The sequence below is a fragment of the Ambystoma mexicanum genome, chromosome 6p, assembly GCF_040938575.1.
Source record: "Ambystoma mexicanum isolate Mex_15411 chromosome 6p, UKY_AmexF1_1, whole genome shotgun sequence".
In the NCBI taxonomy this organism is placed as follows: Eukaryota; Metazoa; Chordata; class Amphibia; order Caudata; family Ambystomatidae; genus Ambystoma; species Ambystoma mexicanum.
In genome coordinates this window covers 1,452,620,696-1,452,644,509 of record NC_090935.1, presented here as the reverse complement: position 1 = coordinate 1,452,644,509, position 23,814 = coordinate 1,452,620,696, and the positions used below count along the sequence as shown (strand labels likewise).

General features: G+C 46.3%; 1 protein-coding gene across 2 annotated transcripts in view; it reads left to right on the top strand.

Moving 5' to 3' along the window:
- Window positions 1-23,814, top strand: part of LOC138510513 (zinc finger protein 567-like) — a 252,011-nt gene that overhangs the window by 172,891 nt on the left and 55,306 nt on the right. For both annotated transcript variants that reach the window (XM_069626217.1, XM_069626216.1), the window contains exon 6: window positions 22,421-22,534. In XM_069626217.1, the coding sequence (XP_069482318.1) occupies window positions 22,421-22,534 (114 nt within the window). The remainder of the gene's footprint in view (window positions 1-22,420; window positions 22,535-23,814) is intronic.

Sequence of the window (23,814 nt, the reverse complement as noted above, 5' to 3'; positions counted from 1 at the left end):
CCTTGGATTGTGAATTTGCTTTAAGTCAGTGTCTTTGCTTCCCTATTTCTATTGGTCATTAGGTTTGTCACACACTGGGGTACCAGTACTGGTCGATTGATACTCGTGGTACAACAACGTATAAGCACAAAATATACATACATTCTTCAAAGCAAGTATATTTACTAAGAGGACAGACCAGGAAAGAAAATGGAAAAAGATTTCTTATTGTATGATTATTTTGTTGTCTTTAGGGCTGTTAGCAACGGCCTGTGAGGCTTAAAGGTGTTTGTGGCCCGCAACGCCATCTTGGAATCTCAACTGATGCAAAAAGGGTTCCGCTTTGCTTCGCAGGTTTTACTCGTTTGTCTGCCAGGTATGCTTGAATTACCAAAGAGGTCAAGGAGACCCTCTACAGAGAACGAACAAGGACAAATAAACTGTTCTATGGGAAGATGCTCACTCAGGAGGGTCTACAACCACTTTTTAGCTCCCTGTACCTTTCACAGAGGAGTAATTTCAATTTGCATATCATTCTGGTCCCACCCACTTGGGCAGTCCAGCACTGAAATGCTGCTGATTAGGAGAACATCTTTCCTAGCACCCCCATTGGGGTACAGCAGTCCAGCAGGATACCTCCTCACCCACCCACTGAGTACAATTACAGAATCCCTCAAAGCAGTCCCCTATCCTAGCTCCAATTCAGAAGAACAGGCATACTGCAATGATGGACGTCATGGGGTGTCGCCATGAACTGCTGCAAATGAAGTAAATGGGAAGGTGTGTGATTCGCATGCCAAGTCACACATGCCAAGACGCCACCCAGTAACCATCGCTGGAAGTGCACCTCCAGGTCAGAGCCACATCAGCAAGGCATGGTGGGTATGCACATGAGCTCATATTTCATTCAAGAAGCTCATCTGAATAGTCTTTTTCCCCATAAAGTGCTAATTTAGGGACTGCCTCCTCCAGCTCCTCTTCCTCCCCACCTTCAGGGAATGCCCTGTGCCTCCTATTCCATCGTCTTCCGGAGCCAGCTATCTTCGTCTTGCCTTATGGGGGTATTGTCACGCTCTCCCTCACTCTCCATGATGCCTCTGGGGGTGAGCGCAGGCTACTGTACTCCACTGCTGCTCAGGGACACCCTATGACCTCTGGTTTTTTTTCTTTTCTTTTTTAAACCGAATGGGCCACTGCAACCTTTACTGCTGTATCTTGATTGTAGCAACAAAGAAAAAATCCAAACACTATTTGACTGGCGCTCCAAAATGTTTTATTTTTCTTGTTATTGAAGAATGTCTATATTCTTGCACATAATCAAAAAAGATGTTGCTTTTTATGCCCTCTACACCTGTTTCCCCACTTTGAATTCAGTGGTTCTTCAGGAGGTAAGAATGCATATCTAATGGTCAAATATTTTCTTGTGGCTCATAGGTGATCATTAAATCGTTGGATTCCTGTGCATCTTAGTAGGTATGTCTTTTTGCTGAAGTTTTACTTCTTATCTAGTATAGGGCAGACCCTGGATTTCTCCTGGGGTTCGATTCCGCCGGATTCCGATTTGTAATTGGGACTGCTCTTGATTGTAGTAAAGTGGTTCCGCTCCCTGCAAAATGATGGAGTGGATGTCAAGGTGTAAACCTTCATTTTGTTTTGCGACCCTTCTCTTCCTCCAAAAACATGAACGTCTCTCAAAAGTGCTAAAATAGATGTAAACCTATAAGTAGCAGGTTTGTGTGTGGTTTTTATGTCTTTTTAGCGCTCTGTGGACTGAGTACTTTATTCAAATGTATTGAGTTTATTGGTGATTTGTAAGGTGTCACTCACTCACTGCTTGACAGCCCCTTTGGACAGCACAATGTAAACGGTATCAGGTAATATCCCCATAAATAATGTTGATGCAGGCGACATGATAAAAAAGAAAATTTGTGCTTTGAAAACCACGTGGCGGGATGTCGTAGCGGGCTCTCCCCGATGGCCCTGCCGCTTCCTGGGCCTCCATTCCCCCGCCCGCCAGACCTTCCAGTTAACCTGATTGGTGCCCAGCACCCTCATTAAGGTCACCCTAGGGCAGCCCACTGCCCGGCAGCCCCAGCGGCTAAGGGCCCCAAGGCAAAGGGATTAGTGGTGAGGGGGAAAGTCCATTTTAGGAAGAGAAATTAGCTTGTGGCACGGTGGCTAAGAAAAGTATCATCACAAGTTAGTAAGCTGGTGAAGAGGGCAAGAGTTCAAACCTTAGGTCATGGAGGTGATGGATGCCCTCATAAAATCCACACCTGGAGAAAAACAGGTGCAGGAGCTTCTTAAACCCAGCGTGTACCAAGTAAGGGGAAGGCCTGAAAGGGATCACTAGAAAAGAGTGCAGTAACCCCTTAAACCTGAGATTTCAGAGCTAAGGAGGGCAGAGCTGAAAAGACCAAAGAAAAGACAGATGCAGGGACACTTTAATCCTGAGACCGAGACCCCTTGAAAGAAAGGGCCTTGCGAAAGGCAGAGAAGGGTGCAGGAAACCCTAAAGCCAGAGGTCGAAGTGGGCGGTGCTCCTATACTTTTTATTTTTCAGTTTCACTGCTCATATACTTTTATTTTAAGAAGAAACTGTTCCGGAATAGTTTAGTTTTAAAATAAAAGTGTAGGAAGAAGTTGAAGCTTGCACTTCAGTGCACTGCACTGAACATTTCCTTAAATAATAGGTGTGTTTGGGGGTTTGGACTGTGTGTGGGGGTGGAGCGATGGGGTTTGTGGAGAGTGGGGCAGACCGGCAGGGAACATAGCTCCACTACTTCTTTTCTTACACTTCGACCACTGCCTAAAGCTCGAGATGAGAGACAAACCAAAGCCCCTGAGAGGCGGGAATGATTGGTGCTGCAAACCATAAAGTCCCACTTGAGTCAAAGCAGGCCCCTCAAGAGAAGGGGAGAAGGATGTGTGAGCCTCAATAAGCCCGAATTTGTGTGGTTCTAAAGTTTTAAGAGCCTCGTTAATATTTTGTGTTACTTTTATAGTACCACTTTTTTTCCTTTCCCAACCAATATTATCTTGAGAAAAATAAACCTGTTTAACCCACATTTCCAGCTTGCTCTGGTTATCAATCCCTGTCACTAGTGTGCCACCTACATAGTGGACCCTGGTGTTAGATGAGTGTATGCAAGTGGAGCAGCATGCTTAGACCTCTGGATGACTGTCAGGCTTTCATTGTGGTGCGGCCGGCTGCACCGCTTTCCTTGCTGGTGCTTCTGGCACACCACCAGACACCGGCAGGGACTTGGTTTCTGGGCATTCTCTACCAAGCACTGCGACTAACACGCCGCCTAGAGCATGGTGACATCACAAGGGTCGTGGGTGCTGGCTGCGCTCTTACCAATTCAGGACGCCAGTGGTGAACAGAGCGCTGCTCCTCAACGCCTAAACCCTGAGTAGCGTGCTCCCATTGATTCTATGTTTTTTTTTAACTGAAATGTTTGGATTTCCGTCTCTGCTTCAGCCCTTTTGGATTTAGTTGCCTATTGGAACTCTGACTATTTGGTATTGAGATCTCTGCTTTTAAACTTGGTTTCTCTTCCTGGACTTGCTTTTGAATCTGCCCTTGCCTGAAACTGTTTACCTGGATTCGAGATTACTTTGGGATTCGGAATTGTTTTTGGGTGACTGTCTCCGTTCAAATTCCCTTTTCTGTGATCACCTGGAGCTTTGTCCTCTCTCTTTCGTCGTCCTCTCCTGGTCCTGGCCCATCTCCTGGCTAGCCTTGGCCCACTATACATTCTCGCATGGTATGCTTTCTTTTGCCTCAATTTCTATTGTTTCATAAACGTGGATGTGACTTACATTGGCATTGTTCTCCGTCTCTTGCAGCCCAGTAGAGAGCTAGGTGGCATTCCTCCTGACCTTTCACCTTAGACCTCTGCATCTTGTGCATAAGTGTGCTGCTCTCTGGAGAAGGGTATATTCGGAGCATAGCACCTGTCATTAGATTTGTGCTGCCGGTCCTGACAACGACCCACAAACTGGTGGACAATAGGGATTGTAGGCCATGATCATGCAAGATTTTGCAGCAGTCGAATACTTTTTTTTTCTTCCTTCCGTAGCATCATTATCTTCAATTCAAATTAGCAACAAAATGCCAGTGTATATCCTGGCTACATAGGTCTGAGTGCTTCTTGTGAGAGACTCGAGCAATCGGGCTTGTGGGAGCAAACAGTGCCATGAAAACAATTCTACTTCAAGTCATGAGTAAATAAAGGATAGTTACGGGGTCTTGAACTTCCACCTTTTAGTAGACACTTGCACACTTTGCACCTTTCCCTAGGACATCCTTTATTTTTGCTTGTTTTGAAGCCTGTGGTGTCCTTTTGGAGGTAAGTAAATCCATTTGCTTTACTTCTCTTACCTGTTTTGCTCATTCTTATGGGGAAACTGACTGGTGCCTAAGAATGTCAGTAATGAGAGATTATGGGCCTCATTACAAGTTTGCCTGTACGGGAACAAGGGTGCCGGGAAGCTCACCAGCACCCTTGTTTCCGGACCGGCCAACTACAAGTGTGCCTGCCGGAGCCGCTATGCCCAACAGGTCTGACCCTGCCGGGCGCATCTGCCACGGTAGGCAGACTTGCCAAGGGAGCACTGGTACCGTTGTTAATGGTGCCGGTGCTCCCGTGTCCCCACTCCCATATAGTCCTATACGACTCTATGAGAAGGGGGATTAAAAAAATTACCGGCGCCCGACTTCCTGGCCGCCGGACTTGTAATAGCCCTTTGGCACCGGGAAGTCAGATGCCGGTAATTTTTTACGGGTCCGGCGGCAACCCGCCGGTCGCACCAGCAGGGTTACCGCCACACCTGTAATGAGGCCCTATGTCTCTCAAGGAAATCTTGTATTATTACAATTGCACACATCACCTTACAGTGTCTGTTTGAATGGTGCAGATCATTAAAATTTGTGGGTTTGCTCTCAAACTGAATTTTGGATAAAAAGAGGACTCCTGCGATTGGTTGGGACATCATTATTGGAACCAAGACGTCTGCAAAGAAGAGCAGCCTGCTGATGACCAGAAGACAACCTCTTCAGCTGACCAGCCTCGACTCCAGTGTTGTCCAAGTGAAGTCCTGCTCCTCTGTCCTGATCTCAAGAAGTCCTTTGTTGGCGCTTCGACCAGTGGACCAGTGGGAACAACCAGTCCCGACCCCTGCTCAAGGATCCTGGCCTGCTGAGTCTTCAGAAGTGTCCCTGGACCAAACGGTGGACTGACCGGCTCTCTCCAGGGCTGCCTCACTGCAGCCATCTCGATTCCGAGCAGAGCCTTGAAACTTTGCAGATCTTCAGCTTTGTCGCCTGCTCCTGCATTTCAGCCATCTGACACCAAGGAAAGCTGTGCTGGGCCTGCTCATGTGTTCGCTGCCTGAAGATTGCCTGTCGCCCCCTTACCGTGATGACTTCCACTGCAACCCTCCTTCAATCCTGTGACTTTTTCTGAGGGGTTCTGTACTGAAGAACTCTTCCTCTTTCCTCGTTTGGGACTTCTACTGGAAGTTGTCTGGATGAGTTGACTACTTACCTGAGCTTTACATGAACCTTTATCTCACTTAGGAACTATTTATTAACCATAACCACTGTCACTGCACATCTCTATATAAACTTACTTGAAGAAGTGTATACTTCGGAACTGGTATCTTTTCGGCACAAGGTCCCAAACCATTTTAGGGTTGTAGTCTTCAAGGAACAGGAAAGCTGTTCAGTGTTGATTCAAAGGGTGCTGTCTCTCTTTGTGCATCTGAAATACTTACCTGTGTTGCAATGGTCATTGTATCAAATATTAATCTATGTCTTCTATCAATGTGTGTGTATATATATATATATATTAGGAAAACAGTTGTTGGCCCCTAGACTGCGCTCTGCCTCATTGTTGAGCTGGTGCTATTGGGCTAGAGCGGGCTAGACTATAAAGATTCAAAAGAATGTCAAGGAAAGATGCAGGATGGCGGATACACAGTACCTCCAACTTTAGCTAAAACTTTGCCCAAGCACTCAGAACCAATTACTGAGTTAAAAAAAAATATTATTCCTTGATTAATCACAAGTAGTGCAAATATTCAATAAAAAGCATACATGACAGTACCTGGTCAGACCAGGCATGAAGCAGCACTGGAAAAGACCCCACGCGTTCCGCTCGACTCGCAAGCTTCCTCAGGCTTGTGGTTGTTCCCAACTAATGTTTTCGCGTTTATAAATAGCCTCGCAGGCCGTGTGGTGGGCTCCTCCCAGCTGCCATTTACGCATCACGTGATTGCCAGATTGAATTAACTGGAAACGAACTCTATGGTTCAGAGTGGTGGTAAATCCGCCATCTTGAAGTGTCCATTATTAAATGGAGCATGGGTGTATTTGTTGTGGAATTCAAATACTCAAAAGCCAACTAGGTAATTGGCTATTACGCGCAAGCAGCAGGTATGAATTGGTTAGTTTATTCTTAAAGTGCAAAATGATACATGTATATAATGTATAAAAAAATACATAAAAACGAGATTATAAAATGTATGTATACAAAATCAGTGCATTTAGGCTAGCATCAAGTTGCTCTAAAAGGTTATAAATTTAGCATATACATCAGGAATTGTCTGAAAGACACTTGGCATCTAGTGCATGATGATAACAGACATTTTTTTCTTAGATTTAGAGTATGCAAATGGCACAGATGACTTAAATGGCAAATGTTAAGTATCAAAAAATCAGAAAGAGAAAAGAGATGACTGATGTGGTTGGCTAATGGTACATAATTAGTCATATAAGAAGACACATAACTCTGAATCCACATTCAAGCCATTGGGTTTTAAGGTGTCAAATTTACAAATAAGCTTTGCTTCTAGTTGGCGTAACTTATGTTCTCTGTTACCCAGCCTTTTGTGTAGTGGTATATGTGCTAAACCCACAAAACTCATTTCTGATACATTCTTGTTGTGCTTCTAACCAAAGTGTACCGCCAGTGGGTATGTCGGATCTCCATTCTTAATAGTTCTGTAGTGTTGCAGAATACTCAGTTTGAGTGGACCTATGGTGGATCCTATTTAGTATAACCCACAACTGCATGTAATTGCATAAACTACAAACTTGGTGAGACATGTTATTTTCTGCTTGTATTCCAATGTTTGCCATTGCCACTAATTGGAGAGTCTTTGGAGACATGTTTGCACAGCTTACATTTGCCACATTTCTTGAAACCCACAAGTTCACGATTGTCTGGAAACCAACTAGGTGATGTCACATTAGTTATCACAGTGCTTGGTGCCAAAATATTTTTCAACGTTGGAGCTTTGCGAAAAGTCACACTAGGTTTCAACTCCAATACTTTGCATAAATCTCTGTCTGTTGTTAATATATTCCAATGTCTATGCATAATCGCTCTGCTATGTTTGGCTTGCTGGTTATAGCCCGTTATGAATCTTATCATTTCATTTTTGGTTTAGGATTCGATTTAAACAGATCTCTCATAGATAGTTTATCAGCCTTATTGAAGCATTCTGTCACTGTGCTTTTCAAATATTCTCTGTCAACAAATCTGTTTCAAATATTTTTTGCTTCTTTTTGAAAGTCTGCCTCTTTACTACACACTCTTTTTGCCCTAAGGAATTCTCCATAGGATATAGATTTTTTAAGAGCTGTAGGGTGGTGGCTGCGAGCATGGAGCGTGGACTTAGAGCTGGTTTCTCAGTAATTAGTCATGAGTGCTTGGGCAAAGTTTTGGCTAAAGTTGGAAGTACTGTGTATCCGCCATCCTGCATCTATATTTGAATATATATCTATATTTGAATATATATATATATATATATATATATATATAGTTTTTGCGTGAAAATATTCACTTATGATTTGTATTTGCTTAGTGTGTAAACTAAAGGCCTAATAAATAGTTGTATTTTTAAATACTTACTGTTTAACTTGAAATATTGGTGTTGCTCTGTGTGGACTGATCGTAGCCCTAGACCACTCTCACACCCTCCCTGAGACTAAGCATTGACCGCTCTTCTAACTCACCTTGATAGGGTTTGGATAACCTCTCACTTGTCTTCCCTGTTCACCATAATAGGGTGGCCTCCCAAAATACTACCACCAGGGCTGCTCACTGACATCCATGTGAGTGCAGAAAACAGTAAGGGCCTTATCACGAAGTGGGCGGTATCCCGACTGCGATACCGCCCAACTGTATTTGCGTTACTGCCCACCCATATGGTGGTATTACTGCCGGATCACAGGTTGAGCGGTAAACGTAATTCCCTGTTCGGTCCATTGGACGCAGTGGGGAATTTTTGGTGCATTTCCCGCCGGTGGTATTACTGTGCGGTAATAGCGCAGAAAATCAGCATTTTACCAGCGTGTTTACAGCAGCTCAGAGTTGGCAGACCCATAAATGCTGCGGTAATGGCGTTGCGCCTCATTTAAGGGCTACTGCCCAACTCATGATGAGGCCCTAAATGTTTAAATTCAGTGCCCATGTAATCAGAAAAAACCCTTTTCAAATTGTCTGGGCAGACAGGATTGACTTTGTTTTTTCATCAATTCCACTCCACCACTATGTTTAATTCTACGGTTGCAGCAGCGCAAGCTAAAAAGCCCCCATGGCCTTGCCAAAGGTAGATTATGAACCTGTCTCGAGGCGGCTAGACTTGTAGAGCGGCGGATCATCCATACAGGAGGAACTGCATTGTATACCATTGTATTTTAGCATGGATGATAGTAGCGGCATGGATCTGCATTCCCAGCAGAACTGACTTTTCAGTTGACCCCCACAATGAATAATTGCCTGAAAAGGAGAAAATGGTTGTTCCACAGAATAGTCTTCAGTTGGGATAGATTCCTCTTGTGGTATCTGCAATAAAGCAGTGATTCTACAACATGCCAAGAAGAAACCAGACTTCCTCATCTTGTTATTCAGCTAAATCTTGGTTACTAATTACCCATGTGTGACCTAAAGAAAATTCCTTTCAATGTGTTGGCTCCTTCGAGGAGATATTAGTTTAAGGAGTTTAAAAAAGAATCTACCACAAGGTCCAGCTCAAATACACACAAAATCTCCAACACATCAATATGCCAAATCTTCCCTCTGCACCAACAAACGATAGAATGCAGCTATAACCCTCGATTAATTCAGCCTAGTTGCACACATGCTTACACACCCCCATGATCAACCGCAATAGTCTTTAGAGCGCAGCTATACCCCTCGATTAATTCGGCCTAGCTGCACACATACTTACACACCCCCATGATCACCTCAATAGCCTGTAGAGCGCAGCTATACCCCTCAATTAATTCAGTCTAGCTGCACAAATCCTTTTCACAATCTCCACTGCCGCCAGAACGTAGCTAACCATTTCCCACTGGCCTTGCTGCACACATTCTACTTATCTCACACAACCACTGCACCACACCTAGCACTTAAATGCAGCCACACGCCACCTAACCCCCCCTGGCTGCACACATACTGAGTGCACCCACGCACTTTACTACACTACTCTGTCCACTGACCTGGACTTCGGTTCCCATGGGCTTTCAACTCACAGCGCTTTGAAATCAGACCAATTGTAAAAGGCGCTATACAAATGTCCAATAACATAAGACAGTCTTCACCGCCAGTACAACCAAGGCACATGCCTGATTTTCAGGTTCTGTCGGTTGAATTCTTAGTGGTCATTGCATCATCCCGAACAGAGAGTGATGTACATGTCCTGGGAGATCAGGGTCCTTGGATGATAAGTCTATGTTAGAACGGTTGCCTTTAGAACATGTTCCTGGTGTTTATTCTCATACACTCTACCTTCCATTGTTCTGTTCCTGCCCCTCCTCCTGCGCAAAGTTTCCTCCATGCCCCACACATGAAAGGAAACTTGCCTACAGCACTTTGTCGGGTAGGAGGAGATTGAAAATCAGATGTGTTAGTATTGGTTGAATAACCAAGTTTTCAGTGATTTTTTTTTTTAATTGTGGGTAGGACATTTCGTTCTTGATGTTGGTAGGTAGGGTATTCCAATGTATTGGAGCGCGAACTTTAAAACTACTCCCTCCCTCTTTTTCTGTTTTGTTTCGAGGGATTTCGAGGTTTTCATTGTTGTTGGATCTGAGGAGTCTGGTGTGGTTTTTCTTCGTGATTGTGTTGAGGCGGTATTTGGGAGCTTTGTTGGTGAGGCATTTATGAGTAATGCTTAGAGTTTTGAATAGTATCCTGGCTTTGATGGGGAGCCAATGGTTATCTCTCCTGGTATTGGAGATGTGTTCAGATTTTTTTTATGCCTAATGCAGCTTGGAGGGCTTTATTTTGCATAAATTGGAGTTTGGCTATGTTAGTTTTGGAGGTACCAAGGAAGAGGATATTGCAATAATCGAGCTTGAATAGTATGAGCGCTCCAGCTAGAGTAACGCAGTTGTCGGCTGTGAGGAATTCGCGACAGAGGGAGATAAATTTAGATGTGTAGGATGTGGAAGAGGCTAGAGTGTTGACTTGTTTGGTCATCGTTAGTGTGGCATCTAGGTAGACACCAAGTGCCTTAACTTGTTTGAGCACTGGGATCGTGGTGCCATCAATGGTGAAAGATGTAAAAGCAGGCTGCAGAGAGTCAATTTTAGAGGATGATCCTAGTATGAGTAACTCTGTTTTGTCATCGTTTAGACATAAACTATTGTTAACCATCTAGTTTTGGATTAGTGAATAGATTTTGTTGATGAGCAGTAAGTCTTTCTCATGGTTACCTTTTAGTGGGATGAGGATCTGGGTGTCATCTGCAAAATGTGTGTAGATGACACCCATGGCATCCAGGGCTGCAAAGAGCACCTTTGTGTAGGCATTGTAGATGGTAGGGGATAGGCAAGATCCTTGTGGGATGCCTACAGGGACTGGTATGGTGTCTGCTGATTCTTTGCCGATGGATACTCTTGAAGTCCTATCTGCCAGGAAGGATTTGATCCAGTCAGTGGCATTGTTGGACAGGTTAACGTTGTTGGCTAATGTGGCACAGAGTTTGTCATGGTCGACCAAATCGAAGGCCGCCTAGAGATCTAATAGCATAAGTATGCAGAGTTTGCCTGCTTCTCTACTGGCAACTATTTGGATCTTGCGATCGAGTAGGGCTGTTTCCGTACTGTGGCTAGGGCGGAATCCTGACTGTCGGTCCCCCAATAGTTGTTGATGTTCTAGGTGGTTTTATAGTTGGGAGTATATTATTTTATCAATTATTTTCAGGGGAAATGGGACTGTGGTAATTGGTCGGTAGTTAGTGGGGATTGATGGATCCAGGGTGTTTTTTTTTAGTACAGGTGTTACCCATGCTTTTTTGATGCTGGTAGGTACTGTGTTAGAATTGAATGAGGCATTAACAAATTCGGTGATGATGGGTGAAAGGGTGGGAGCGCAGAGTTTGACTAGGTGGGATGGAAATTGGTCTTTACAATTGGATGCTTTAAGTTTGGCTATTGTATCTAGGCCATCTTTGTTTGAGACTGGAATGAAGTGGAATGGAGTGCACAGAGGGGAATTGGGAGGGTTAGCTGCTATGGTAGGGAGTGTTTTTTCAGTTAGGAGTATTTTTTTACTATCAATTTTCTTTTGTCGCAACAGGATTTCAGAGGCTATGGCGTCTTGTATTGTAGTACACCAGGTTTTGCTGCAATTACTGGGTACTGTGACTTGACAGGGGTTCTCTAGCTCTCTGAGTATGGAGAATAACTCTTTACTGTCAGAGTTGGCATTAGTGATGTGAAGATTGAAAGCATTAGCTTTGTGGGAGATTATAGCTGATTTGTACTGATGGTGATTTGAGAGTTGAGGGTGAGGATTCAATCCAGAGTTCTGCCTTTTGAGTGGGTGGGTTTATTTATCAGCTGTGTGAAGTTCATGTCTCGCATGGTTGAGTGGAAGGCTGATGCGTCAGGATCAAGGGGATCGCTAAAGCCTAAATTGAAGTCTCCGAGGACGATGCATTTGGTGTTAGGCTTGATGATGGGCGTAAGCACTAGGGGGATATCCACATTAGGGTGAGTGTTTTTATTGGGTGACCTGTATACTACTAGAACATTGGTGGTGGTTTTGGGGTTTGAGGTGAATTTAACAAGAAGGAGTTCGTAACCTCTGTATTTGCTCCACTGGGGAGGCTCTGATTTGCAGTGTGGTTCTAGCTATGAGGGCGACACTACCTCCTTGGGTGTTGTTCCTGTCAGTCTAATGATGTTGTATCCTGGGGGGATGGCGATGTTTAGGAATGGCCCTGCAGCAGGGTATAGCCAGGTTTCCGTGACTACCAATATGTCAAGTTGTTGATGCACAATGAGCTTGTTGATTTCTATAGCATGTGCTCTGAGGGAGCGTGCATTAATGAGAGCGCCTTTTACCGTGAGGGTAGGGTCTTCAAATGGTGTGTTCACTGAGTTGGGTGAGTGACTAGTATATTTAGTCTTTGTTGTTGGTTTGGAGGGTATTTTGGGGAGATCTTTGTGTTGGTAGTTATTAGTTGTGGTATCTCGTTTGGTGAGAGTATCTGTAGTTGTGATAGGCTTGGAGGCTTGGTATTTGGTTCTGGCTCTAAGTCTGTTGAGTCTGGTGAAACCCAATGTGGGTGTAGTCTTAGAACATAGCATCCCTCTGGTCTTCAAACCTCCCAGTGATGCGGGTTGGGCTAGCTGTTTGAGTGTTTATGAATGTTAATGGACATCCCAAGATGGGGAAGGAAAAGCTACTTGAATTCCTAGTTCTTCGTCATAAGTATCACCATTAAATGTATAAACAAGCAACCCTGTAATTAAATTGGCTATTTCTAACCACGGGTCAAGTCCTAAAAATGAAAGTGGGGGGACTCATCAACAAATGCAATGGGATGTGACGTTGCCAGAAATTAACATATCAAGGTGAAATATACACATTTCATTTGCATAACAACCCAAATTGCACAGGACGAATGGCATTTACCTTTTCATAAAATCAACACACACAAATCCAAGAGAAGATATTTTCTTCTAATAGTGTTTTTGAAAACGTTAAAAGGTGTGTGTGTTTTAAAACCCCAGAACCAATACAAATGTTTTCCCTGGGCTTGCAGTACCGACACGGGTCATTTCACCTTTAGTTGTTTGTTATTTTTCATCAGGTTATAGTGCAGTGGTGAAGTCGTTTTTTCTTTTCCCTGGTTTTGTTTGATTCTTCAAGCTGAAAATTAGCATTGAGATTGAAAGTAAGTAACTTTTCATTCCTAAAGACTCCCAGCGTGGGTCCTGTTTTGGAAGGCCATCAAAATGAAGGGAGATTGGAAGTGTGAATGTTTTTGATTTATGAACACAGATTTATGAAATTGTTTCACATCTGTAAAGCAAGAAGGGCGGTTTATGCAAACGCGGCAATACAAAAATCAAATTATTCTTGCATGGTTCGATCTGTGTTTTAGCCTGGCTGTGCTTAAGTAGCGTGCCCTCCGGCCTGGGAAATCGGCTGTGCTTTCAGGACTGCACACAAGGGGGATGGAGAATGTGGCACAGAGTCAGGGTGCCACATCACGTTCGCCTCTTCATCATTTTTCATGGCTTGTCTTGCATCAAAAGATATTTGTCTGGAGGACGTAGTACCAAGAAAAGTAACCAATACGGAGAAGGAATGGTCCGAACATTCTAAAAATTATCACTTTCTGTCCTCAGTGTCCTGGGAATCGCAGCAGGCTCTTTACAGTGCCGCTGTTTAGTTTAGTTTAGTTTAGTTTATTATTTGATAATGCGCTCCAAACCCAGGGTTATCCGGGCGCAGCAGTTGCAAGAATACTTGAGCTTAGTTACATACAATAATGCATAAAGAAGATACAGTACAGGTGTTATTATCAAATTAACAAACAGGTATGTGGGTATAGGAAGAGAGGTGTTCCTATACAACGAGGAAGTCAGATCAGGGATCAGGAATGACATAGTAGTTATTCACAGTGGGTAGCCAGTGGTGAATCCAGGCCAAGAGAATTAGTTAGTTAGTTGTCGTTAGACCAAAGCCACTTTTTCACGTGGCGTCTAAAACTCGAGTATGGTAGGTTTGCTCTCAATGCAGAGGGGAGGGCGTTCCATGCACAGGCGGCTTTCACAGGGAAACTGGCTCCGCCCGTTTTTTTTATTTTAAATTTGGGAATTTCAAGTAAGAGGTGGTTAGATGCTCTCGTGTGGTATGTGAAAGATTTTCTATTTAGTCTAGCCGAAATGTATGGAGGAGCGGTGTTGTTCAGTCCTTTATGGGTGAGGGATAGTGTTTTGAGGAGGACTCTGTCGCTAATTTTTAACCAGTGATGACTTTCCTAGTGTTGGAAATGTGTGCTCTACGGGGTATGTCCAGAGCTGCTCTAAGGGCATTATTTTGTAGTGTTTGCATTTTGTTTATGATAGACTTGCTGGCGCCCGAATAGAGGGCGCTACAGTAGTCTAATTTAGACATTACTAGGGCGTTGGCTAGCGTGATGCAGTTGGTTTTGGAGAGGTAAAGTCTGCAAGCCCTGATTAATTTGCAGGTGTAGGCCGTCAAGGATGTGAGGACGTTAGTTTGTTTTTTGAGAGATAGTGTGGCATCAAGGTAGAAACCTAGAGTTCTTACCTCAGTTGCCACTTTGATTAAGTTGTCATCAATATTGAAGGCACAGTAATTGGGGCTAAGTTTTTTGAGGTTGGAGTCGGAACCCAGGATCAGTATCTCTGTTTTGTCGTCATTCAGGCAGAGGCCGTGGAAGGCCATCCATGCCTGAATGAGGAGATAAATCTTATTGTGGTCTTGTTTAGGCCATTGTCGCTTTCACGCTGCAATTCACTTTGCTTAAAATGTGCAAGAGGGATCGGCCACCAGGGGGCGCACAAATGAGTCTCCTCTCCGTGTGAGCTCCGCAACTGAGGTCCGGGAAGTGGCTGTGAGCCCCCACTTTGTGACCCCCCCCAAGGTTGATTGCGGAGCCAAAGACGTCGGAAGGTGTCCCCCTCACCTGGGAAAAAACCCGTGGAAAATCGGAGGACATTTCGCTGGGAAATCAATGTGCACGTTCTGAGGCCCTGGACGTGCGCACCTACAATCCGAAACTATACACCCGTGGCAGCACGGACAATCGAGGAGGAGGCTGAATTGCGCGGCGGTCCCTGCACGGAACTTGGCCTTGGGAGAGGGACCCGCTGCAGGCTTTTGCTCTGCGCGGCGAGGAGCGCCTTCCTGGACCCCGTTCGTCTTCCTGCCCATTTGTCGAGGACGGATTTCTCGGGCTGGCGCCTGCATCCGTGCTGATGACGGCACGGGCGGGACCTCGTCGAGTCTCCCTCGGTGGATGAAGGTAGGCGGCCGCCCCTCCTTTCTCCTCCACGGGCTTCAGCCAAGTACGAGATTGCCCCGCGCCACGTTGGGAAGCCCAGAAGGCCCACAATCGGGCAGCCGGTGCATCGGAGCTCCCTCCCCTTTCCCATTCCTGATGAAGGCTGCGCGGCAGGCGCGGCGTGAGAGTTCCTCCCATTTCCACGGTGCCGAGGCCCAGTGAACGCAGAGACCGCCCCGAAAGAAGTGCCCACGCATCCAAAGGAACGCTCGCCCCCCCCCCCTCTCGGAGTGCTTGCACGCCACAGCCGCGCGCTCGGGGGTCAGGGGAGAGGAAAAGGAGAGTGGGTGAAACCTACTCACGGCATAGAGCAGCATAAGGTTTGAAAGGGGATAGACTACAGCAGGCCCAACGTGGTTGGTTCCCCAGTACATTCGGAATACATCTGATGCACACCCCACATGTGAAGTGGCTCAGCTAACAGCTGTTCCTGGAGCGAACCGCATAATACCTACCAGCTACCACCACCCAGGAAGTATTTGGACATGCAGGAAGGCCACCCGGGCTGAGGGTAAGGCCCCCATGACAGGGGCGTGTGCCTCCTCAGGTAAATCACCCACTATCGAAGGAACACTTTGCACTCCAGAATCAAAGGATTTATAACGTACGCAGGCCGCCTGCAATCAAAAACGGTGAAAAGTCTACTTCTTGAGGACGGAGACTGTGGTCTGAACATCGCCACGGAGAAACTACTGGTGAGTCCTCCGGCATAAGCTATAATGTTGCGGTTACTATGTAGCAGGGGGCAATAGCGGATCTTCCCTGGGCAACGAAGGACTGAGGGTTGGGCCCCTGTTTGACAGGGCGTGTGCCCTCCTCAGACCCTACACACACCTCCAAGCTTGCCGGATCAAAGAACGCGATCCCAGCTCTCTGCCCGGAGTGGCCCTTTCAAGTGGGGAATAGCTGTGGTCGCCGTGTCCTGCTCACGATCTGCTGTCCCTCTCCCTGGAAGTAAAAGGAATCAAGTGGTCCATGTGAACATGAGGAGCGTTCCCTGTTGCAGAGGCTTTTTGGTGTACCTTACCCTACGCCACGATTGGCCGCCGTGGGACAAAATATCGCTAGCACAAGCGCAATATTGTCCAAAGACCATACTCGCGCCATTACTTCCCAAAACCCAGCTGAGATCCACCTTCCATGGACCCTAAGGGTAAACTGGCGAGATACAAGTTTACTCCGACCTCTAGACCTCCAAAGCCCTTCATCGAGTCTGAAAAGTCAATGGCAGGGTCTGAGGCAGCCGCGACCAAGGCGGACGTCGCCGACCTACTTACTGAACTGAAAGGCATGAGAGCGGATATCGGTAGCAAAATAGATAAGATCACGCAAAGGATGGATAAAATGGACGACAGGCTGGAACAGGTCGAATATAATCAGACATCCCTGAACACTCTGGAGGCACAACTGGATCACCGCATTGCGGAAATAGAACATAGAGAAGAGGAGATGCGTCTCAAGGTCGATGACCTCGAAAACAGGGAGCGTCGAAACAACATTCGTGTCTTTGGTGTGCCCGAGAGAGAGGGCGAAACCGAACTTGATCTAAAACAAACATTACACACCATTCTGAAGCTCCTCTTCAAGGACGACTCAGTAGACGAACCTAGAATTGACCGTATTCACAGAGCGGGAGGCAGACCTGGAGGCCCAAGATCGGTGCTAGCTCGTTTTCACAATTATGCTGACAGAGCACGAATCTTGGAAAAGGCCAGAAACATCCCTCAACTTTTATTAGAAGACTCTAATATTTCACTCTACCAGGACTTATCATCTCTCACGTTGGCTATGAGGAAAAAGTGCTCCCCGATCACGAAGATGCTAAAAGAAAAGGGCGTCAGATACCGTTGGGGCTATCCGTTCTCTCTCACCTTCGAGTGGGAAGGCTCGCCAATGAGACTTGTCTCGGAAAAAGACGTCGCTGACTGTATAACGGACCTGATAGGCCCCCAGGGGGAAGATCCCCCCTTGATGACTTGAAAAGAGTGGAGGGCGAATGGAAAACCAAGGGTCCGCGGCGGAGAAGGATTCAAGGATCCAGGAAATTCCGGAGGATGAACAACTCCCAGGACATGGAGCATTGACTTGAGCCTACAGTGTCTTGTCACGCCACATACTCCAAATAATGATGGGACAATGGCATGGCGGAAGCTAGGCACTAGATCGTCACCCAACGCTGGTTGAACTAACCCAGTTCACTTAAAGGGGCAATAATCCTCGACCTATGCCATTGGTAAATTCGATTCGAGGGTCAGAACACATATCCGAATGTTTAATTTTATTCATACAGGTATCAAAATTGGACTACTATGCGTGGGTTGCCTGATAGACTTATGTGGTGAGGCAGACATTGGTCCGATGCTTAAAGTGGAGGTCAGAAGTTGTATTAACAAATTGGTTTTACGGTATTATGGAATTGCTTTTGTGGGGATCGGCACTCCTATTTTTGACTTGTTGATGTTGATATATGAGCAAAAAGTTTGGGGCTCACAGTTATATATGCTTTTAATATGATAGGACCGCTTGTTTTGCGGTCTCCACTGGTGGTCCGAGTTCGACTGGGTGATGTTAACCCAGGCGGGTCGGGCGCCGAATGCATGGGGGGTAGGGGGGGAAGGGGAAGGGGGGATGAGCGGGAGACACATTATTTGTTATAATCCAGACCTGGGGGGCGCAATGACACGAGATGGGTACATAAAGGGGCATTGTACGTCCTGGGCAGGTTGGCCTTTGATCCATACAGGGCTAACTAAGACCCACTTCATAGAAAATGAACCACATATTGCAATACTAGTCATGACACGGGCTGCGAAGCAGACGAACCGGCCGCTTACAAACTCATCCAAAACTTAGGATGGCACCTACATTCTGTAAAGACACGTTACGCATTTGCACACTTAATGTCAAAGGTTTGAACTCTCCCATGAAGAGATCTATGGTGGCCAGGGAATTCAAGAGATCGAATATAGATATTTTGTTCCTCCAGGAAACGAGATATCGAAAGGGTGAGGAGAGAATGATTCCATCACGGGAGGTCGGACCCGTTCATTGGAGCTCTGGTATTCTAAAAAAGGCAGGAGTGGGGATCCTGATTCGCAAAAGCCTTCGGTTCACAATTCTTGACACAAGGATGGATAGGGAGGGGAGGGCTCTCATAGTCGTTGGAAACATACGGGGCACAATAGTCACACTCGCCACGCTCTATGCACCTAACCAAGGGCAAAATAGGTTTCTCCACAAAATCACTGAGAAGGTTTTTGGCATGGCCAAGGGTCACACGGTCCTCGGTGGGGATTTTAATACCTGGATGGATAGTTCAATGGACAGACAGACCAAGGCCGATGCAGTAGATCCACCCAGCACTCGGAATGAAGCAGACATTAAATTAACCCTTGACCTTTATGGCCTCGTTGATAGCTGGCATCATTTGCATCCGACGGAAAGAGGCTTTACTTTCCACTCCTTCCCCCATGACACACTTACGCGCATCGATTACATTTTTCTCTCTGATGGCCTCCTCCGCATCATGCATGTGGCCACTATATACCCCTCTGCGTGGACTGATCACAATATGGTTATGGTGGATATACTCTGGAATGAACTCTAAATGGAGATGTAACGATTCCTTATGGGCAGACTCGGTCTTCAGGGAAACCTTGGAAACCGAGATCGAGCAATTCTTTGTTACTAATGATACAGGGGACGTAGGGAAGGCGTCAGTGTGGGAGGCTGCCAAGGCTACCTGGAGGGGGATTCTCATGCGGGAAGGTGCCTGCAAAAAAAGAGAGCGTGCCTTGATAGAGAAAGGCATTAGGGAAAGGCTTGGTACGGCTCAGGGCCTCGCACAGTCCTCTCCATCTGAGAGACCCAGGTATATAGCTGAAGCTAAACAACTCAGAGAAGAGCTGAAAATACTAATTGCGGGTAAGACAGCCCAGACCCTACAATACCTCAAACAAAAATACTATGAGAAGGGCGACAAGGCCGATGCCCTGCTGGCGGCTCGTCTCCGTGCACAGAAAGCGGAGAGGTGGGTTGACCTAATCGAGAGGACAGATGGCACTCTCACGGACACGACGGTGACCTCCCCCGAGGACATACAGGAAGCATTTGCCTACTTCTACGAAGATCTATATATGTGCGACCCCCCCCCCCAGTGGGCAGTATAGACACATACCTTAAGGAGGCGCAGACCCCCACACTCACGACCACGGAGGCCGACTCCCTTGATATGCCAGTCACAGAGGAGGAGGTTGCAGAAGCTATCAAGAGGTTGAAAACGGGGAAGGCCCCTGGGGATGACGGATTCACCCCTGGTTTCTATAAAACATTCTCCACCCTCATTTCCCCCTTTCTGGCATCCTTGTTTAACTCTATTTTTGACACGGGCCAAGCACCTCCGTCCTTCTCTCAAGCCCTCCTTGCTGTTATTCCGAAGGGAGGTCGTGACCCAAAATATTGCAGTTCTTATCGCCCCATCTCTCTCCTCAACATCGACGCTAAGATATGCCAGAGTCATTGCGGCTCGGCTTGAAACACATCTCCCTAGGTTAATACACTCTGACCAAGTTGGCTTTGTTCTTGGAAGGCAGGGCGCGGACACAATGAGGAAAACACTTCATTTACTTCATGAAGCACAAGAAATGGGAGGGGATCCATCACTTTTGTCGTTAGATGCCGAGAAGGCTTTCGACAGGGTGTCATGGAGCTTTTTGGAAAGGGTATTGGTATCGAACGGGCTTGGACCGAAACTTCGCTGCGCCATTAAAGCGCTATACAGTTCCCCCACGACATCAGTGACGGTGAACGGAGGCTATTCTCGTTGGTTTCCCCTTGAAAGGGGGACGAGGCAGGGCTGCCCATTGTCAGCGATTTTATTTGTATTGTCACTTGAGCCGGTGGCGCAAAAATGAAGACACGACAGTAGGGTAAAAGGCATCACAGTAGGCGATCGGGAATACAAACTGGGCCTATATGCTGATGATATTTTATTGCACCTAACTGACCCCTTAGACTCGGTCCCGGCCGCGCTCGCTATAATTGAAGAATACGGTGAGTTGGCTGGCCTAAAAATTAATACAGGGAAATCTGTCCTCCTCCCGATCGACAAAAGTAGAGATTCCGAGGTCGAACGCTTTGCCCCCCTGGGAGTGAAAGTCAGTCTCACCACACTCCGATACTTGGGCATTAAAGTCACTTGTGACTTGGGATCCCTATATGAAGCCAACTTCCCTCCATTGTCACTTACCCTGCAAAAAGATATACAAAGGTGGTCCAAGCTCACCATCTCCTGGCTAGGTTGTTTAAATGCTATCAAAATGGTCTTTCTCCCTAAGATATTATACCTCTTTCAAATGCTTCCCATCAAAATGCCCCCGGAATATTTTACAGACACGAGAAAATTGTTACTAGCCTTCCTGTGGCGCGGTCAAAAGCCCAGAATCCCGAGATCCCTGCTCCAGCTTCGTAAAGACAATGCAGGGGTGGGCCTTCCGGACTTAGAGACATATTACAGGGCGGCTCAACTTAGGGTCCTTGTCCCTCATTTCAGACAGTGGTTAGAGCCACAATGGATAGCGCTAGATAACTATCACCTCCGTCCCTTTATTTTATGTGAATGGCTATGGGTCCCTGGGCCCCAATTACGTAACAGCGTTAAATCTCACCCCATTATAGGTACGATATGGTCAATATGGAAACCAGGCAGGAAAATGGTGGGGGTTACGACATGGCCCTCTCCTCTGGGTCATCTTTGGTCCCCGGGGATCCGGGACGCAATCCCTGAACCGGGTAGTTATGAAACCTGGTACCAAGCGGGGTTAGAGAGGGCAGGCCAACTATGGCGCAATGGCGCTTTTATAACCATTCAAGAGCTCCAGGAGGCGCTCGGCATAGGCACGCTCTCGGTCTTCCTGTATTTGAGACTCAAGGGGGTAACCACAAGACCGATATGGAGAGAACAATTACAGAGGGATCTCACCCCATTTGAAAGGATCCTTGACTTATGCACGGGCTCCAGGGGTCTGATAAGTGCAATGTACCTGGCACTGATTGAGGTCGATATTACACCCTCACTGGCGCTCAAGAGCAGATGGGAATCAGATATGGGCAGGCAAATCTCTCAAAAATTATGGCTACAAATATGCAGACGAACGGCGAAGTCATCCATATCTTGTCAGTATAAATTACATGCCGTCAAGTTACTGTATAGATGGCAGTATGATCCAGTTCGGCTCGCCAAAATGTACCAGGGGGTAAGCCCCTACTGCTGGAGGGGCTGCGGGATGCGGGCTGATTACTGGCATATGTGGTGGGGATGTGCATTGGTTCAGACCTACTGGTCTCAGAGGTCCTTAGCTGGATCAAGGATCTAGATGATGATGTAAGGGAGGGGCTCCCGCTGTTCATCCTATTTGGCCTGACTGAGACAGAGGATAAGGTCGTGAAAGCACCCGAAATGGTGCATGGTCTGTTGCTGGCCGCACGCGCCTGCCTCACTATGGTATGGAAAAGATCCACGCTCCCCACCAAAACTGAATGGCTGGGGGTTGCCCTCAGCATCTACAGAATGTAATGCCTGACTGCTGCTTTACACGGGGATCGTACTGTTGTTGAGAACGCCTGGTCTGAATTCCGTGCCAAATATATACTGTGAAGTGATTGTGTGCAATACACTGTTGAGTTTCGTGTCAATTTCGTTAATGACAGACGGTGTCTGCTCTGCCGGTGCATTGGGGCATGTTGTTACTATCTGCCCGAAGTCATGAGTTTAAGGTTGGTCCACTGGTATTGTTTATTCCTGTTTTTCCTCCCAGGTCAGATATTTCGAGAGGGTGGTGGGGTAGGAAAAAAAAAAAAAGAAGGGTGGGTCTTGTTGACGTTATTGGTTGAGTATGTGACTCTCAGAGAATCTACAGGCGTTGCATGAGAATATTATTTGCTATCATCGTTCTCTCTTTTTTTTGGCTCAGAGATGTTATCTGCATGTACATGGCTGTCGAACCTTTACAAAACCAATAAAATTTGAATTTAAAAAAAAAAAATGTGCAAGAGGTTATTATGCCAAGAGTGACGTTTATTTGCTCTTCTTCACCAGGGCCTCCATTTCTCTATGATGACTTTTACTCGAGCAATGAAGACGAGTCGCCCATCCATTTGGTGGGCTATTCTGGTGGCGAAAGAGGCGGCGGCAGCACTGAGCAGAGTGCAGGTAAGTCATATTGCTGGGACTGACCATTGAGTATAGCCACCTCTGAACACATTGCAGAGAATCGCCAGTTATTGTATTCCTCACATCTGGACAGTCCTGTCTTCCAGCTTCTGGGCTGAAATAGGCCACATATACTGAATGTGTTACGCTGCTAGGATGATGTTGCATGTTGCTTTTTAAAACCTCTTCTAGTTTCCAGTCTTCCCCAGGTCCAGATGTTCAGCTACAGAGAGACCATGTCTAAAATTATGATCTTCCAATACCGGAAGTACGTACCATTGCTTACCATAGCTCTCAACCATTTGTGTTGCAAAGGCGGGTGAAAACACCCGATTTTATTTTTGGCGGGTGAGAGGGCCATTGAAATGAATGGGCGTGCAGGAGGGTTGGCGGGTGAGTCAGCTGTTTACAAGGCGGGTGACACCTGCCAAAAGCGTGTGAGTTGAGAGCTATGGCTTAGTCTTGTCCAGTAAGCAAATCTTCATGACTCTTTGCTAATGGGCACGTTCTGAGCCCCATGTATTGGTCATCCACACAGCCCAATCAGCACTGCATCTGGTCGGGCAGACACGCCTCCTCTATCCTGATCTGGCAGTGCATTCATTAGAGACGGGTCGGCCGTGACTGCATGCGCGGGAACGGTACGCATGCGTGAATCCAGTAGGATCCCCGCTGTGTGCACAACATAAAGTATGGCCATGATGGATATCAGCAATTGCAGCGCCCACTGTAACACATCAGCCAACTGCTTTCCATGCAGTCCACGGGTTTGCAAGGAGTTCATGCATGTGCCCTCAGTGCCATGAAGCACTGTGTGCAAGCTGACGTTTCTCGGGCAAAGCTCTGCTTCCAACAAGCTCAGAATGGGATATACATTTTAATTGTACATAAGTGCTATGAAAGTGACACGTCCATTTAGTGCACCATTTTGTGTTTGCCTTATTCTCAAGCTGTTGTTTGTTCGAAAAGCAATGTATTATATAATGCACACATATAGAACCCCTTGGGTCTTGTGCCTATGCTTGCGGATGTATGTCTTTACTTCTTCAGCATTCACTTTGCCATACATTTACTTGGTCGCATTTACCATTTCATACCTTTACTTCCTCTGTCTTCCGCTTCTTCTAGCATCCACTTCGTCATTATAGGGGTAGAGCCCGTGTACCCACCTTGTTTCCTAACCCATATTCTTCCCCCAACCCCTCATTAACCCCGACCCTAACCTTACCATATCCATTGCCACCTGAATAATGTGAAAGTGCAGAGGAAGTAAATGCAGG